The sequence below is a fragment of the Maniola jurtina genome, chromosome 19 (assembly GCF_905333055.1).
Source record: "Maniola jurtina chromosome 19, ilManJurt1.1, whole genome shotgun sequence".
NCBI lineage: Eukaryota > Metazoa > Arthropoda > Insecta > Lepidoptera > Nymphalidae > Maniola > Maniola jurtina.
In genome coordinates, this window is record NC_060047.1 from 8176966 (window position 1) to 8194260 (window position 17295).

General features: G+C 38.4%; 2 protein-coding genes across 4 annotated transcripts; both read left to right on the forward strand.

Moving 5' to 3' along the window:
• The first annotated feature begins 285 nt into the window (after positions 1–285).
• LOC123875112 lies at positions 286–2469 on the forward strand. Its single transcript, XM_045920763.1, has one exon. The coding sequence runs from the start codon at positions 496–498 to the stop codon at positions 1252–1254; it is 759 nt and encodes a 252-aa protein (XP_045776719.1). The 5' UTR covers positions 286–495; the 3' UTR covers positions 1255–2469.
• A 6776-nt stretch (positions 2470–9245) lies between these two features.
• Positions 9246–17269, forward strand: LOC123875107 (luciferin 4-monooxygenase). Of its 3 annotated transcripts, XM_045920752.1 has the most exons (10): positions 9252–9288; positions 9468–9615; positions 9985–10192; positions 10681–10999; positions 11539–11722; positions 12630–12775; positions 13337–13463; positions 14490–14717; positions 15310–15480; positions 16437–17269. In XM_045920752.1, the coding sequence occupies exons 2-10, from the start codon at positions 9496–9498 to the stop codon at positions 16563–16565; spliced, it is 1632 nt and encodes a 543-aa protein (XP_045776708.1). In that variant the 5' UTR covers positions 9252–9288; positions 9468–9495; the 3' UTR covers positions 16566–17269. The 3 variants fall into 3 exon arrangements, with proteins under 3 accessions (XP_045776710.1, XP_045776708.1, XP_045776709.1); XM_045920754.1 differs by having other exon boundaries at positions 9246–9615; positions 9985–10000; XM_045920753.1 differs by lacking the exons at positions 9252–9288; positions 9468–9615 and adding an exon at positions 9839–9891.
• Positions 17270–17295: the final 26 nt, after the last annotated feature.

A 17295-nucleotide genomic window follows, 5' to 3' on the forward strand; every position in this document is an offset into this window, starting at 1 on the left:
TTCCTGCAATTTCAGTCGTTTTTATAAAAATCCCGTTGCTCAAAATACTTACTTTCTTGTCTAGAGTGAAACATTATAATATTATTATGCTTTCTCTTCTAGACAGCGGCTGTTTGAGCTGTAGTAGGTACTATAATGCGTTAATTTATTATTAGGTATAATATAATATACCAATCAGTCAATCAGTAAGTAAAAGTAAGTTCATCAGTAAGTCATCAGTCAGTAAGTTTTTTTTTCTTTCTTTTTTTTTTTTTTTTTTTTTTTTTTTTTTTTTTTTTTTTTTTCGTGGGTAGGCATCGAAAACGCACGCACGTGTTTTGCGAGTCTTATACTGTTTTATTTATTTAAAATTATCTTAGTATAGTTTTAAACATGTTTTAAGTGTTGTCATACCTTGCTAGCAGTGTTCCATTCATCAAATCCATAAATTGCAACATAATAATCCAAATAACTTTATCACATCACCATAACCTCAATCACTACAAAAGTTACCAAATGGAGGCCATTCAGCAGTCAGTACAGGCGTTGACGGAGCACTTCAACACACAGATGGCTGAGTTTCAAAAAAACTTGCAAGGTGCTATTCCAGCTGCGAGCCCCACCTCAAATATTGCAGCTCAATTTAATGCTTTCCGGACCTTCGTGTTGTCAGCTCTCTCAGGTCTACAGCAACAAGTGGAAGTCCTAGCCAAGCAAATGGATCAACTTGAGATGCGGAGCAGAAAAAAGATGCTATTAGTACATGGCATCCCCGAGAGCGATGACAGCAATCTAGCGGCCACGGTAAGCACATCTCTGTCTGATCATCTCAAGCTGTCGGCCTTCCAGGAAGACTGCCTCACTCGTTGCCAACGGATCGGTCAGCCTAAGAGCGACAAGCCCCGGGCCATACTCCTTAAGTTCCATGATTTGTCAATGAGGAATCAGGTGTGGTTTGCAAAGACTTCACTCAAGAATACTGGCATAACACTGTCGGAATTTCTGACAAAAGACAGGCACGACGCTTTCATGGCAGCGAGGCAGAAGTTTGGGATTTCGAAGTGCTGGACGAGAGATGGTCTTATTATTATTGCGGGTCAGGCCAACAAGCGTTACCGCGTCACAACCATTTCGGAAGTAAATTCCATTAGCCAGGCACGCGCTGACGAAGAAGCCACGCCTTCAGCGGCCGCTCCTACTGCCAAGCCGACTTCTAATGTGAATAAACCATCCTTTAATGCACCCTCGAGGGCCAAAAGAATCACTAAGAAGTAAACTAATAGCTACTAATCAGGTACACGTTTTTCATTCGGCCGCTAGTTTCTTGTGCGCTGTTGTTTTGCATCACTTCTCGTAGACATACCTACCTACTCAGTTAGTTATACAGTTTAGCATCGAGGTACCTACACCCTCACATTTGTGTATAATCCATTCTCTGTTATAATACTTGTTTACAAACGTTACTATATTATGCGTAATTGCGTACGGTAGGTACCCATCGTGTGTCAAACTTGTGTCTAAGTCAGTCAAAGTCGAAAATTAGCTAATTGACATTGACAGAAGACGACAGTGACATGCTTCATGATGTGAACTTGACAAATGTCTCGAGGTACAGTCGTTTTTGTCTATGCGAACCTTGAATCTTATTCACAGGCATGGATACGGTAGCACTGGAGCCGACAATTAGTAGTTATTAACAGTTCTATGACATGGACCTACGACGTTTGTCGAGTCCAATGGTACTGGTTCGTTCATGTTTTTATTGGAAGTGTTCAAGAATGGAATATTGGAATATTACTTATTGTTATTCGTAATTAAATATAACCCAACAATATAACAATAACACCTTTGTATATTTAGATATTCCGTTCTGCCAGTATTTATACTGGTATAGTAAAGTAGGTACCTATCTAATGTGCTTGTCCTGTAGTATATATAGACAATTAACGATTTATCATTGTAAATATGTAGTTCTAAGGTTCAGCTTGTTATTGTCTACTTAGTTTAATTTAAGTTAGTTGTTGATGTGCTTTCTTTTATGCTTTAATTATTGGTTTTGTTTTATATAATGTATGAATAATTAGGTTGTAAACGGTTCCTCCTATGATGCTAGCGGGTATAAATGTATATTAGTAGACTCGTGAATTTGGTATTATTATTATATACATATATATATATACAAGTATTTTATTATTATAATTTATTTATTTTTTATATTTTTATTTTAAGTTTATAGTTTATTTTCATAAAGTACTCTATTATGTCTGATATATTACCAATACATTGTGATGATGAATTCTTTTCATGCTCTTCCTCTGATGAATTTCAAAGTGTGTGTAGTGATTTCTCCTCTGACTGCAGCATCTCTCTTGAACGCAAACTCAATAATATATTTTCTGATGACTCTCGCTACCTTAATGTTGTGCATATTAATGCACAAAGCATTCCGGCACATTATGCTGATCTTTTGGCATCTTTTAGTGGCGTCCTAGTCGATTGGTTCCCTCTCTTCTAGACTTGATAATTACTTCGTGTCCTCAAAACGTTCTTTTGCATGGTCAGCTCACTGCTCCCTTCTCCTACCACGATCTTTTATATCTTCGCTATAAAGTGCGCTCGCCAAAACGTAAGCATAAGGTTATTTTGCAACGTAATTTCAAAAATATTAATATTGAGTGTTTAAGGAAAGATGCGTCGGAAATTGACTGGACCTGTGTTTATAATGCACTGGATATTGATAATAAAGTAAATCTTTTCACAACTCTTCTCATTAACTTATATAATACTCATGCTCCACTGAGGCCTGTCAGGATTAGGCATTTACCAGCACCTTGGCTGACCGACTCAATTAAGAAGCTAATGTGTAAACGTAACAAGGCCAAGACTAAATGTAAAAAATCCCCGACTGACGTAAATGTGGCAGCCTATAAGAAATTGCGTAATCTCTGCAATAGGATGTGTAGGGATGCCAAGCGCCGCTATATCCATTCCTCGATAGATAACGCTTCTACATCCGAAAAATGGAGATTTCTTAAATCCCTAGGTGTGGGCAAATTTCATAGTACGTTAGTAGACTCTGTTGATATAAATGCACTAAACACATATTTTTCCTCCCCACCTGTTCTAGTTTCTGACTCTAAGAAAATTGTAACTCTTCAAAAGTTGACAAACATTACCCCACCTATGTGCGAAACTTTCTGTTTCCAAGAAATTGCGGAGGAGGATGTCAAGAAATACATCCTTTCCATTTCAACTAAAGCTGTCGGTAGTGATGGCTTGAGCCGTGACATGATATTCCTCGTTTTAGATCTTTTGGTGCCTATTATTACTCACATATTAAACTTCTCCCTGGCTCATAAGATCTTTCCCACAGACTGGAAAAAGGCCCATGTTATTCCCCTACCGAAAATTGCTAATCCTAATTCCCTCTCACAGTTTCGTCCTATTTCGATTTTACCTATCCTATCAAAGATTATTGAAAATGCTGTTTTTAAACAATTATCAACGTATCTCTTTAAGAACAATCTGCTGAGTCCCCTCCAATCAGGTTTTCGACCCTCGCACAGCACCGTTACAGCGTTAGTCAAAGTCACTGATGACATTCGTTATGCAATGGATAACAAACAAGTGACTATTATCGCCTTGTTGGATTTTAGTAACGCATTTAACTCAGTTGACTTTGATATCCTTCTTGGTATCCTTCGTTCTCTTAACATATCCTCCTCTGCGATTGACTGGTTTCACTCCTATCTTCATGGTCGCCTGCAGAGGGTGCACTCTGAAGAGGCTAACTCTGACTGGGCTTGCCTATCTGCTGGTGTACCTCAAGGCGGTGTACTATCCCCTCTTCTCTTCTCAATTTTCATCAATGAAATCACCAAAATTCTTACTTCTAACTACCACCTATATGCAGACGATCTGCAGCTCTATAGGCATGCATCATTGTCAGACTTGGATACAGAGATAACTGCTTTGAACGCAGATCTAGTTGCCATCAAAAATTGGGCTGACTCTTTTGGTTTATTAGTTAACCCTAATAAATCTCAGGTTATGATTATTGGAAGTAGGCCGCTAAGAAATCGTATTAACTTCAATGATTTGCCTTTGGTTTCTTATGATGGCACACCCGTTGCTTACACATTCACAGCAAAAAACCTAGGGTTGACTATGGATGGCAACCTCGCTTGGGCAGCACATATAAATCAGCTTAGTAAACGTTTGCATTATTCGATCCATTCCTTGAAGAGACTGCAGAGTTTTCTTCCGCTACGTACCAAAATCATGCTAACACATTCTCTGTTGCTTCCAATTCTCGACTATGCTGATGTGTGCTACTTAGACGCCACTGAAGAGCTACTTGACAAACTCGATCGGCTTCAGAATCTGTGCATACGGTTTATATACGGACTGCGCAAATTCGACCACATTTCCGACTACCGTCGTCAGCTTAAATGGCTCCCTATTCGCTTTCGTCACAATTTGCATATTTTGACTGTTCTATACAATGTTCTCAATACCTCTTCCCCTGGTTATCTGCGAGAGCGATTTCAATTCTCGCTCCCTCCTGCTAGGCCTATGCGGTCTTGTGTCTCAAAAAATCCTCTCGTCACTCCCCATTGTAACACAGTCTTCTACAGCAAATCTTTCACCGTACTAGCCACCCATCTTTGGAACTCACTTCCTGAGAATATTAGAGAGAATTGCCGCTCAGTACATTCATTCAAATACAGAGTGAAGCAGTATTACCTATCATTACAATAGAGTATTTATATATTATATATATATTATATTTATTCGTATTTTATTATATTATGCATAACTATTTATTATTATATTATTATTGTATGTATTTTATTTTGGTATTTATTGGAAGATATTTGTGTAAATATTATTGTGTAGCACTTGTATTAACCATTTTATAAATCTAGTACCATGGGACCTATTCCACGTATTTATGCACCTTACTCACAACCTGCACGGGGAAGCTGGAAGAAATCTCTGTTTAGAGATAAGCATTTCCTTTGTACATAGCTTAATTTATCTTAACTTTGTAACTACAATTTTGGTACATGAAAATAAATATAAATATATATATATAAAATGTACACGTTATACATAATATTATTTAAGATTATTAATACTTACTTACCTGCTTTGTAACTTTGTATGGCATCAAGTTCAAAGTCGGGTTGATTTCGAAGAATCAAGTCACCACTTACAGCGCTACACTGAGTATAGAGTAGGTTCTAAGGTAGACGTCTGAAATACCGCAATATTATGTATTATGTGCCTCAAGACAGATCGCAACTACCCCAATGCCAAGAAAAAAATAACCCATTTTTTTAAATTATGCTAAAATTTAAAAAAAAATCTAGGTACTTTCTAAGTATCTATCTCATATTATAATATTTTTGAAAATATCTTTCAGTATGTAAAGAGAGCTAAATCATAAATGGATCTAATTAGAAACATAATTGTTTATATAACTAACCGAAACAAAGACGTTAGATCATCTCATAGAAATTCTCGTCGAAATTACCCAAATGCACCTAACCTACCTAATAGCCTAGTATAGTAGGTATAGCCGTAACTACGTACCTATTATACCAACTTATAATGGAAATCACTCACGATAGTTTAAACGTTAAAATAGTAGATCATAAGTTACTTAATTCATTTCATTCTCACATGCACATTAGAGTTTTGTTGAAAGTCATAAGATTGGCTAGACAATCCAATATTTGCATTTAGATGCGAAAACCTAGGTAGGTAGTTAGGTACCATTATAATTGATGCTGACGTTGAATGTACCTACTGAGAATTAACTGTTTAGGTTAAACTATGTAATAAGTTAATGATTAAAATTAACCAAACCCAAAGTGTGTCGCATGTGTGGTGCGTGCGTGGCGCGTAAGATGCGCGTGTGTGGCAAATGTGTGGTGTGTGTGTGACGCTTGTGTGGCGCTAGTGTGGTGCGTGCGTGGCGCGTTTATGGTGCGGGAGTAAAGCATGCGTCGAGCGTTTATAGCTTGCGTGTGGTGCACGTGTGGCGCGTGTGTGGCGCGTAAGTGGTGCAATTATAGCGCATGTGTGGCGCATGTGTAGAGCGTGTGTGGCGCGGCGTGTGTGAAGATTGTGTGTCGCATCTATGGCGCGTCAACGAGCAAATGACGTCAACAACCAAAGTAACGGATTAAACTTAACGGAAGTTCAATTGGACGTAAGTTAAGAAAACCGTTAATAGTTATAATTTAATCCAACTTTGTTCATTTCGTTAATTAACTGATCACGTTTTTTCCCAGATTTAGTTGGTGCGTACCATGTGCGTACTAAAACTAAGCTGATTCCTTATTTATCTTAATTGATTCATACTTAGTAGAACATGGTAGGTAAGTTATTCGACAATATTATTTTCAAGGAAAATTATCCATTTTCCTAATTTGGCTTCGTCCATCCATCTACTGTGCCACCTGGGAGTTCATCCATTAGAGATAATAGGATCGACGATCTAATGTCATTGCTTTAGTGTTATAAGTATATCTAGGTAGGAAACTCCTGTTTTGATTCCACAGCCCACACTCTACAGTAATCAATCATGCTTGTAAGTCATATGCATCGTCGTATGACTACATTGCTATTGACGAAAGTAAATGATTTCACAAAAGCGGGCTCAGATACGTCCGTCTGCCCACGGCTTAGCTTGATTAGTTCGTATTAGAAAGCTGTAATTAGGCATGGGTATGTAATATGTAATCAAAGTGGTAAAATAAAATCTTGAAAAAATAATTTAGGGTCATGTAAGGAAGGAACTTACCTAACCTATAGGTAAATCCACGAAAAGTAGGGTCGAATTCTTTTTTCTATCTCACAGTGTGGGGAGTCGTCGGATAGATTCTTCCAAAAATATTGCGAATATGTGAAAATCATTTTTCGATTCAGGAGCCTGTCATCTAGTGGTAGATGCTTTTGACGATTCAAAAGAACTTTTAAAAGTCTATTGAATAAAAATATTTTGTTTTTTTTTAATTTCGAAATATTATATTAAGCTTTTGTTGTCAAGTGTCCGTCCCGTCGTGGGCCGTCCCTTTCCCGCTAATATTAATTATTTATTATACAGAATGAAATTAAAAGGAAACTATCACAGAGCTCTAGGGAAGAATATACTAAGTAGTCGACCAACTCATAAAATGTAAGTAGTTAGGTTAGGTTAGCCTACTCTTTGTGGGAACAATGAATCCACCACCATCTCCAGCTGTTAAGGTTGAAGAGTTTCAGGAGTCACCTGATATGGCGCCGCCTACAGCTGGAGAGGACGAGACCGTTTCTCACGCGCCCGAAATCTTCGAGGATGAACTAAAGGCAGCAGTACTGCGGCTCCAAGCCAAAAACACCGCTCCATGTCCTGACGGAGTGCACGGCCGTGCATTAGCACTGGCTTTGGGTCCACTAGAGCCCCGACTAAGAGGGCTTTTCAACGCGTGCTTGGAGAAGGGACAGTTTCCAGGTCCTTGGAAGACAAGGAAACTGGTCCTGCTGCGCAAAGAGGGTCGCCCAGCCAGTTCTCCATCAGCGTAGGTATATAGGCACCGCACGATACTCGGAGTAATTTTCATTCAAAATACTTAGTTGACTTATATAGCTAGTAGGTGGTAGGTTATAAATTGTGAGGTTTACGTTGTGACAAGATGATAGGTCAGTCAGTTAATCAGGACAAGTCTATCGGCGAGGTTTCAGTCAGGTTTTGGTAAAGTTTCGGTGAGACTTCGGCGAAATATCGTTGAGATTTCGGGCAAGGTGTCGGCGAGATTTCGGTGCGGTTGTGGTGAGATTTCGGCGCGGTGAGGTTTTGGTGAGATTTCGCTTCGGTGTCTGTCGAAAAGAAAATCCCTAGAGTAGGTAGGTAGGTAGTTTCAGAAATTACCGCGCCCTGGCAGGCAAACTCGGCAGATGAACTTTTGTTTGTCTTACTGGTTATTCAATAATAATTTACCTAAGTACTTACATTATAATATTGCACAGCCACGTTGTATCTGCACAATTTCACTTAAATTATCCTTCCTACCTATTAAGTAGATATAGTCACCTATCTACTCTACATAATAATATTATCAACGGACATATAACCCATGTTCTCGTAAATATTTCACTGGGGAATAGCGCGAACAGTCATACAAATTGGCTAAGCTAATAAATTTTACTAATTAATTGGTTAAAGAAACAGATGGTAGGTATTGCACCTACCTACATAAAAAGTTCTTTATTTCTTGTCTGATAAAGAGTAAGTATGTGGCAGTTTCGGTATAATACATCGATGGTATAATATGAATTATGATTAGCTCGCCACTCGGTAAGATTGATGGACTAACTAGGTACATACCTACCTATATTTTATTTTAGTAATATAAATACCTTCCCTGTAATATAGGTACGTATTTACTTTTGAACTTTGTGTAATTGTGTACAGGGTGGCACTGTACCAGTATTATACTTACAGTACCTGCGCCCTAGATTATTATAATTACATATTTGTATTCTAGGCTAGCCCCATGGGCCTAGGGCACGGTGGTTACCTACCCATAGTCTGATTTTTTAACAGACGAGTAACGGAAATTTTACCTACCTACGTGGCTATTGGTCAACGTAATCGACATAAAGTAAAGTCTGTTTCACGCACACGCCATAGCTACATGCACATTCAGTTGTCGCACATCAACTAGTTACCTGCGCGTCGCACGTGTTTTTGTGAGTGAACCCCGACGGTATTGTTGATAATTGATAATGTATCGTACCATTCCCGAAAACTGGACAAAGCACCTACAATTTCATCTCGCAAACAAGACATCATTGAATGGCTACGCTCAAAAAATATTGCATGTGACGATACATTCGTCACATTACACTCTCATTATCTCAAATTACCCATAATAATGCTGATAAAGGCGCACAATACAAAATGACAGTTATTTATTGTGCCGATTCGAACTTCGAAGCACCCCACCGAGCTCAACTTTGTGTCAAATGGTCTTCTGAGTGTGGACTACATTGTCAAATGGTCTTCTGAGTTCTGAGTGTGGAATACTTAACTCATCTTGATACTAATGTGATACTATGTTATCATATTAATGACGTAATCGACCAATCAATCTCCGTGTGCCTGACTCATATTCAATCAAAGAGTATGTAATCACTACGGATTACCTACGTTTTATGTACTCTGTGCTAGTCTGAGTGCTTTTCGTCTGTGGTCGTCGGCAGTGAAAAAAAAATCCAACAGGCAACGGGGACATATTTAAAATCAAAAATTGAATACTTGAATAGGTACCAAATTTTTAAATGAAAAGCAATCTACTATTAATTAATTATTATTACATAACGCGATTACCTTATCGACCACGTTAATGCTAGATAATCGGTACAATACCACTAATGACTAATTGATGATAACCTAACCTCAGGACTCTGCGGCTTTTAAAAAATATTTATTATTCAGGAAAAAGAAACATTTTATAAATTAAAATGGTATCTATACATAATAATATTGTGAGTGGTCCTGAAGAAAGATCGATTCCTGCTCATTTGTCATATGGTCAATTTGTGTTTGATAAATTAAAAAGTGGTGGTAATAAAACAGCACAAGTAAGTGTAGTGTGTTATCTATCTTAAAATTTATACTTTAAATAAAAAATGTTTGAAAAATTGATCAACTGTATGAAGTATCTCTTGAGGCTGTGCTAGCATGCTTAACGACGTAGATGTGCACATTGCATGGTGAAGGTAAACATTTTGCATGCCTGCAAGTTCTCCATAATGATCTCAAGTGTGTGTAGACTGTAGCCTGCCAACCCATACTTGGCCAGCGTGGTGGACTATGGCTAGAACTACTCTCATTCTGAGATGAGACCTGTACACAGAGTGAGCTTGATGGGTTGATGATGTTGATGGTCTTTCAAGGATAGTATTTTATGAAAATGGTGATACTTACCCACTTTCTGTAAATCTTTTCAGATATGTGCAGAAACAGGTAAATCTGTGACATATATGACTATTCTGCAAAGCAGTGTTAATCTGGCTGTGGCTTTACAAGGACTTGGGTTAAAGAAGGGTGATGTGGTAGCACTTAGTAGTGAAAACCGGTTTGAATTCACTGTTACATCCCTTGCTATTATATACTGTGGTGGAGTGCTCTCAACTCTCAACGTTACTTATTCTCCTGGTGAGGTGTATTAATTTTATCACTAACCTATCCTTTCCTCAGTTCCACTCTAACAAACTAATGGGAAAATAAAACCAATAATGTGTACAATTTCAGCATAAATTGTGCCTAGTTATATCAAAATATACCAAGCGACCAATTTTCAAAATATGAAATAATGATGTCAAAATGAAAATCAACTCAAGATCTCTTCTCTGTCTTATCTACCTCTGAAGCTCATGACCCCAGTTCCATTATTTGTATAATGATAGTTTTTTGGTCAGATGCAGTGGATTGCCAGATCATTCAGAGTAATCCACACTGTGGACATAAAAAGTATCCAGGAACCAATCCACTGAAATATTTGAACATGCCTATAAATTAATCAGCTCCACACATCATTTTATCGAAATCAATTCAATATAACTGAGCCCAAATTAGTTTACATAATGGACTTTATTCTGATTTACATACTTGCTTTCATTCAAGTATTTTTTGTATGCTTTCAGGTGAGATTATACATATTTTAAATATAACGAAGCCTAAATTCATCTTTACATCCCCCATCACCGCTCAAAACATTTATGACTGCAGTAAAGATCTACAGCATGTAGAAAAACTTATATTGTTTGGCGAGTATGATATAGTGCCGGGGGTATTCTACGATGACCTAGTGAAAAATCAAGTGAACATAGATGACTTTACGTTAGTAGATGTGAATGGTGCCGAAGATGTTGTTGCTGTGATGTGTTCGTCCGGCACTACGGGGCTGCCTAAAGGTGTAATGCTGACACATGTGAATTTTCTTACATTATCTGTGCATATGAAGTAAGTACTGTGTTTTAAAATGTTCAATAGTTAGAATAGAGTTGGGTAGTTCAAACTCAGCAATGGAAGATGTATGAAAGAAAATATTAGTGCATATATAAAAAAATTTCATTGCAAATGTAGAAAACAATGAGCTATCTATATGAGTATAACTTTATCATATAAAGTCATTTCTAACTTTTAATCATGTACCAATAACTTAAAATCATAATATATACCTACAATGACAACAAAAAGACATGCACAAAGGACAACTTATAATATGTACCTACTAGAGAGATTTGTAATTTGAAATCAGCATTATAATTCCATAATGGGATTACTTTGTGCATTTATTTAATTACCAAATGAGGCCCATGCTTTTGATTTTGATTATCTAGGATAAAAAGTAGCTTATCTCCAGTATGCAATCTATAATTTCGAGCAAAATTGGTTAAGCAGGCCATGAAAAGGTAGCAGACAGATGGACATACTTTTGCATTTACAATAGTTAATTGTCACTTCTAAATTAAAATACTTACTATAATTTCTTTCTGCAGGTATTATTTAGATACATCTCAGCAGCGACACAAGCATAATGTGACCAATGCTTTATCTCTGATACCTTGGTTTCACGCATATGGGTTCATAACAACATTGGCTATAATGTGCATGCATATCGAAATCGTGTTTCTGGTTCGCTTTGAGGAGCAACAATTCCTGGAAACTATACAGAAGTATAAGGTGATTACAGTTAACTGTGTATAGGTGACGCCAAACTTCTTGATCGCTCTGAAATTATTAATATAATATTGCACAACACACTTCATCCCGCGTCGGAACGTAAACGCAGGACGAACACGGGGCGCGCGGGTGTATGCTGTAATCCAGTTCTCCACCATTTGCTCGATGATACTTGATGGGACGCCGCAACTCGTTACCACTTCAGAGCGATCAAGAAGTTTGACAGCACCACCTGCTGTTTGACAGCTGTCATTCGAATTTCATTTATTAGTTCTATGTTCGTGAATCGTGATGTTGTGTAGGTACTTGAGCGCATGATTACGCTACGAGTAGAATATAATTAATTTTCAATGATGATGACAAGTTGGCACTAGACTAGTTTCCGAGAGCGATGTCGCCTGGTGGTAAGTGATTAACCTGGATGGGGTGTGGCAGTCACTATTCCATATTGGTTTCTATCCTGCATTGCAGTGAGACTATTGGCGTCTTACTGCGACGCAATGGCCGGCACCTACTAGTAGAACAGCACACCAAGGGAATATTATATATTATAAATGCGAAGATGTGTCTGTCTGCCTAGTAGCTTTTCACGGCCCAATAGTTCAACCGTTTTTGATGTTTGGTACAGAGTTAGCTTACATCCCGGAGATGGACATAGGCTACTTTTATCCCGGAAAATTAAAGCGCTCCTACGGGATTCTTATAGGCCCATCCGTTAAACCGATTTGTATGAAAGCAACCTGGAAATTTCATCCCAGAAAAGCATAGAGTTCCCACGGGATTTTTTAAAACCTAAATCCACGCGGATGAAGTCGCGGGCACCATCTAGTGAATAATATAATAGATCATAATCACACAATGTTTAAGTTGAAATTTCAATAGCAAATAAGGAAGTCCCCTGTTGCAGATCAATATGATGACAATCGTGCCGCCTCTGGCCGTGTTCCTGGCCAAGCACCCGCTAGTCCCTCGGTACGACCTCTCGTCGCTCAATGAGGTGTGGTGCGGCGCCGCGCCCCTCTCTAAGGAAATACAGGCTGCAGTCTCTCAGAGGTGAGCCTCTTAAAGTCCTCAAAAAAATTATATTTTTAGGTGGAAATCGCGATGGTAAAAAGAATACTAGGCTGTGAGCCTCTTCTCAAACTAGGGCGTCTTTAGAATCTCCGTAACTTTAGTTTTCAATTCGAATCCTTTTAGGTGCGCCAACTGGGCACAGTAGCTTTAGTTTTAAGTTAGCGTAAAGAATTATCACCAATACCTCAGGTCTATTTAATAGTTGTTAATTGCAACTATTCGAAAACCTTCAAAATACATTTGTGCACATCACACTCGAACTGTCACACTGTGGAATTTTTTTAATTATTTGTATAGATATAACCTCACACCTCAGGATACCTATTCACTAAAGTGAAACTTTACCTGCTTTGAAAGAAATTTTTGTATCTTTTTCGTTTTTATGCATACCAAAACTTGTAAGAATAAGAATAAAAAAAGATAAAAGTGGACAGAGAAGCTCTTATCTCTATAAGAGATCTCTACCAGTGAGCCTTGGCAGTGCGAGAGGTTCTGAAGGAATCTTTGAAAAGAGTGTGCATAGTTGTAAATCGCTTGCAGGGCTGGAATAGGCCACATCCGGCAAGGCTACGGGCTGACGGAGGTGACGATGGCGTGCTGCGTCGACCTCACGGGCGGCGGCAAGCAGGGCTCCTGCGGCACGCCCGCGCCCGGCATGAAAATAAAAGTATGTAATTGCTAAGACTAAAGACGGAAACATACTATCGGACGTAATTATACCTAAGCCGGTACATTTTCAGCGTTTAGTTTTATGGCCCATTCACACCAATTACGTATGCAGCACGTACACGTGACACCGGATACGTGCGTAGTGACGCGCGTGAACCCGTAGATGTAACTGCACGCATTACGTCTACGTGAACGTTCACCCATGCAAGCGGTATGCCATGTATCATATAGTTCCATACATTACAACGCAATAGTACGCGCTACGTCTTCGCTTACGCAGCCTATGTGAACGAGCTCTTAGTATTGTTGCGTCTGCAGTGTCAGTATGTACATCACATTAACTTTGATAATGCTGTTTAATTCCCATAATTAAGATTATCGAAGTTCACCGATTATTATCATATAGGTAATTAGGTACTTATTCTTTAGAAAATGCAGAAATTAAGAATATTCATGTAAAATACTTGCGTAGGTACACAAATTAATCATATATTTAAAGATTAGAATTGTAGAGATTAGCAGACAAAATAATATTTATCTGATTTGTTCGATATTTCTTCATGTAATTAGGTATTCATATAATCGTTTTAGATAACAGTTTGTAAAATACAAACAATACCAACACCCGTATTCACAAACGTTACTATGAATCTCATAGTACGCTAGGTAGGTAGGTATGCTCGAACGCACAGTGTAGGTTCCACCAATCAGATTACTGTATCACGTCAATTTACAATGATCTGATTGTTGGAACCTACACTGTGCGTTCGAGGGCACTGTGAGACCTCATAGTAATGATTGTGAATACGGCCGTAAGAGTGATAACAGATTTAATCTCTGTAGTATGGTGTTATTACTTATATGGCAAAGACAGGAAAATATTTTTGATACATAATATACCAGTTGAAGCACTCGATGTTTTTCACAGTAGTAGTAGAAGGACAAACCAACAAACAAACACACTTCCATATGTATGGGTATGTGTGTAATGATATGTATCTAACGTATATCATAATTCTCCCAGGTTTTAGATATAGACACAGGCAAGAAACTTGGTCCCTACGAGGAAGGGGAGCTATGGATCAAGTCTCCGCTGCGAATGAAGGGCTACCTGGGCGACTGCGCGGCCGGCGACGCGCTGCTCGACGCGGAAGGCTATCTGCAGACCGGTGACGTGGGCTGCTATGACGAGGACGGGTTCTTCTACATCGTCGACCGCCTGAAGGAACTCATCAAATACAAGGGATTTCAGGTACGAGTTACGGTTTGGCATTTTAGTAATGGAACGATTTTAGGTGTACTGTTAATATTACCGACATATCGCTATTAGCGATAAGACCATGATGTGAAGTACTGTTCCTAGTTTTTTTGTTTCTTTTCTTCTGTTTATTTTATTGTGTGGAATAAAAATTTAAAAATAAGTAGGTGAATAAATTAGATTTTTAGCGGAAACTCTAACTCAAACTCATTTATTCAAAGTATTGTATTGTACCTTTTGATGGTAAGAATTGTTAGATTTGGAACATGATATACTGCTGATAATTATTAATTACATAAACTTAAAACTAAAGTTATGGTCGAGCTGTGCCTCATAGGGCTCCCTAGTATGGCGTATAAGTCGGAGGTCTTTTTTTCTATGACAAGCGTTCCGGTACGATGCTGTGCAGAAACCAATAAGGAGGTTGTATTTCATAAAAATACCTCTCCCAGCTTATTCCGATTCCATCTTTTGCCGCGTCTATTTTATCCTGCATCATCAAGTCAGATAGATCGCATTCAAGCTAACTAGCTAACTTATACACAAATTTAAGAAAAGAAATGTATGTAATGGCGTCGGTAATCAGGTGGCGCCCGCGGAGCTGGAGGCGCTGTTGCTGCGGCTAAGCGGCGTGGCGGACTGCGGCGTGGTGGGGCGCAGCGACGAGATCGCCGGCGAGCTGCCCGTCGCCTTCGTCGTGCCGCAGCCAGGCGCCAGCCTCAGCGCGCAGGAGATACAGGCCTACGTTGCATCCAAGGTTGGTTGCTTGCAGGCTGCACAGCGACGAGTTCGCAGGCGAACTGCCCGTCCGTTTTATTCACTCTTCTTTTGTAGTTAGAAATATTGTATTATTTATAGGTATAATGTTTCCCGCGAAACATTTTGTTTTCCTATAACTCAGGTATTTTCTTGCGGTGCCATATTAAATACTAGCTGATGCCCGCAGCTTCGCCCGCGTGGATTGGTCAGATCCCCTGCAGCATCAGGATTGAGGAGTTGGACTCCAAATTTTTTATGAAACAATGTCGCAAAGTTCCTCTATCGATTAAAAAAGAAATGACGTAAATCGGTTCAGAAATCTCGGAGATTTCGGTGTACATAGGTAGAAAAACACCACTCCCTTTTTGAAAGTCGGTTAAAAAAGTAGCCTATGTTACTCCCTGGTCAATTCTCTACTTGTCTGTGAAAACCCCGTCAAAATCGGTTCAGCCGTTCTCAAGATTAGCCTTTTCAAACAGACAGACAGACAAAAATTTTAAAAACGTGTGATTCGGTTATAGTATCGTTCAAATAACCATATGACCTTAATATGCGGTAGTTATTTCGAAATTACAGACAGACACTCCAATTTTATTTATTTGTATAGATTTCATCAGCTATTAGATGGGCTACACTACAGATATCAATAAAAAAAAGCTTTTGAAAAGTATAAAATAGCATTGAAATGAATGAAACCATTTATCGTAAGAATAATTATTTAGATATATCCTGTACCTACCTGTTTGTACTCATACTCGAGCATTACGTGCTCACTACTATGTTACATATTATCTTTTTCATCTACGTGACTATCAAAAAAGCTGACTAAATACATAAAATTATCTTATCTATGTAGCAACTAACTCAAACGTCGTATTTGCAATATCATGCTTACAAGATAGTATGCCATAACTTTTACTGTATGAATTTTGACGCGTATTTTTATTTTAACAGGTTTCACCTGCTAAACGTTTGCGAGGCGGCGTGATCTTTGTTGAAGAAATACCAAAGAATCCTTCGGGTAAGATTTTGAGGAAGGAACTAAGAAAAATGTTAGACACCAAAGTTAACAGTAAATTGTAATGAAAAAATAAAAACCCCAGTACAAATTACAATTAAATATTTCTATTTTAAGCTTTAATAACTTTATGATTTTGCATTATTAGGTGTATAAAAAGCTGGTCAAATGCGTGTGAGATCACGTTTAAGTAGGGTTTCAGTTATGATAGTTTCTAAAAACTTTGATAGAGTTCGTAAACATTAGTTTTTTCCCAAAAACTGCCTAAGAAACATAATTTATATACTTTATTCGCATAAGGATAGATTCTCAAGAGGTATTACTAGAGTATAGTGCCAGGCAGGAAATATTGTACATGGATCTTCGGTTGGTAAGCGTCGCGGGCCACGAGCTTGGCGTCTCTTGGATCGTTACATAGTCGCGCGGATGGCTATTCCCGCCACCACGCTTACCACCCGCGCGGGCGGTAAGCGTCACTGTAAAACCAGCCTGACAGAGGCAACGCTTTACGGAGCCCTTTCTTAAGGTTGATTGATATACAATATTTCCTGCCGGCTACTGTAAGCCAAAATTTTTTTAGCTCTCATGCTCAGGTATCCCAAATATTGTGTAGTGTGTCGAGTGTTCTTTATGAATTCCTTGTATTATCAAGGAACCCTAAATTGACATTATGATTCTTACTTTGTACCCGTTTGACTAAGGTAACATTGAAAAATGAAAAATTTTGACTAATTTTGTAAACGTTTGACTAAGGTAACATAAAAAAAAAGTATCAATGTTTTAATAAACAGATAA

What these genes read in the sequence shown, in the direction of transcription:
- LOC123875112 (XM_045920763.1), top strand. Translation starts at nt 496, where the DNA reads ATGGAGGCCATTCAGCAGTCAGTACAGGCGTTGACGGAGCACTTCAAC.
- LOC123875107 (XM_045920752.1), top strand. Translation starts at nt 9,496, where the DNA reads ATGGTATCTATACATAATAATATTGTGAGTGGTCCTGAAGAAAGATCG. An exon ending in CAGGCTGCAGTCTCTCAGAG is followed by an intron (nt 12,776 to 13,336) that starts GTGAGCCTCTTA and finishes AATCGCTTGCAG; the next exon opens with GGCTGGAATAGGCCACATCC. An exon ending in AGGCCTACGTTGCATCCAAG is followed by an intron (nt 15,481 to 16,436) that starts GTTGGTTGCTTG and finishes TTATTTTAACAG; the next exon opens with GTTTCACCTGCTAAACGTTT.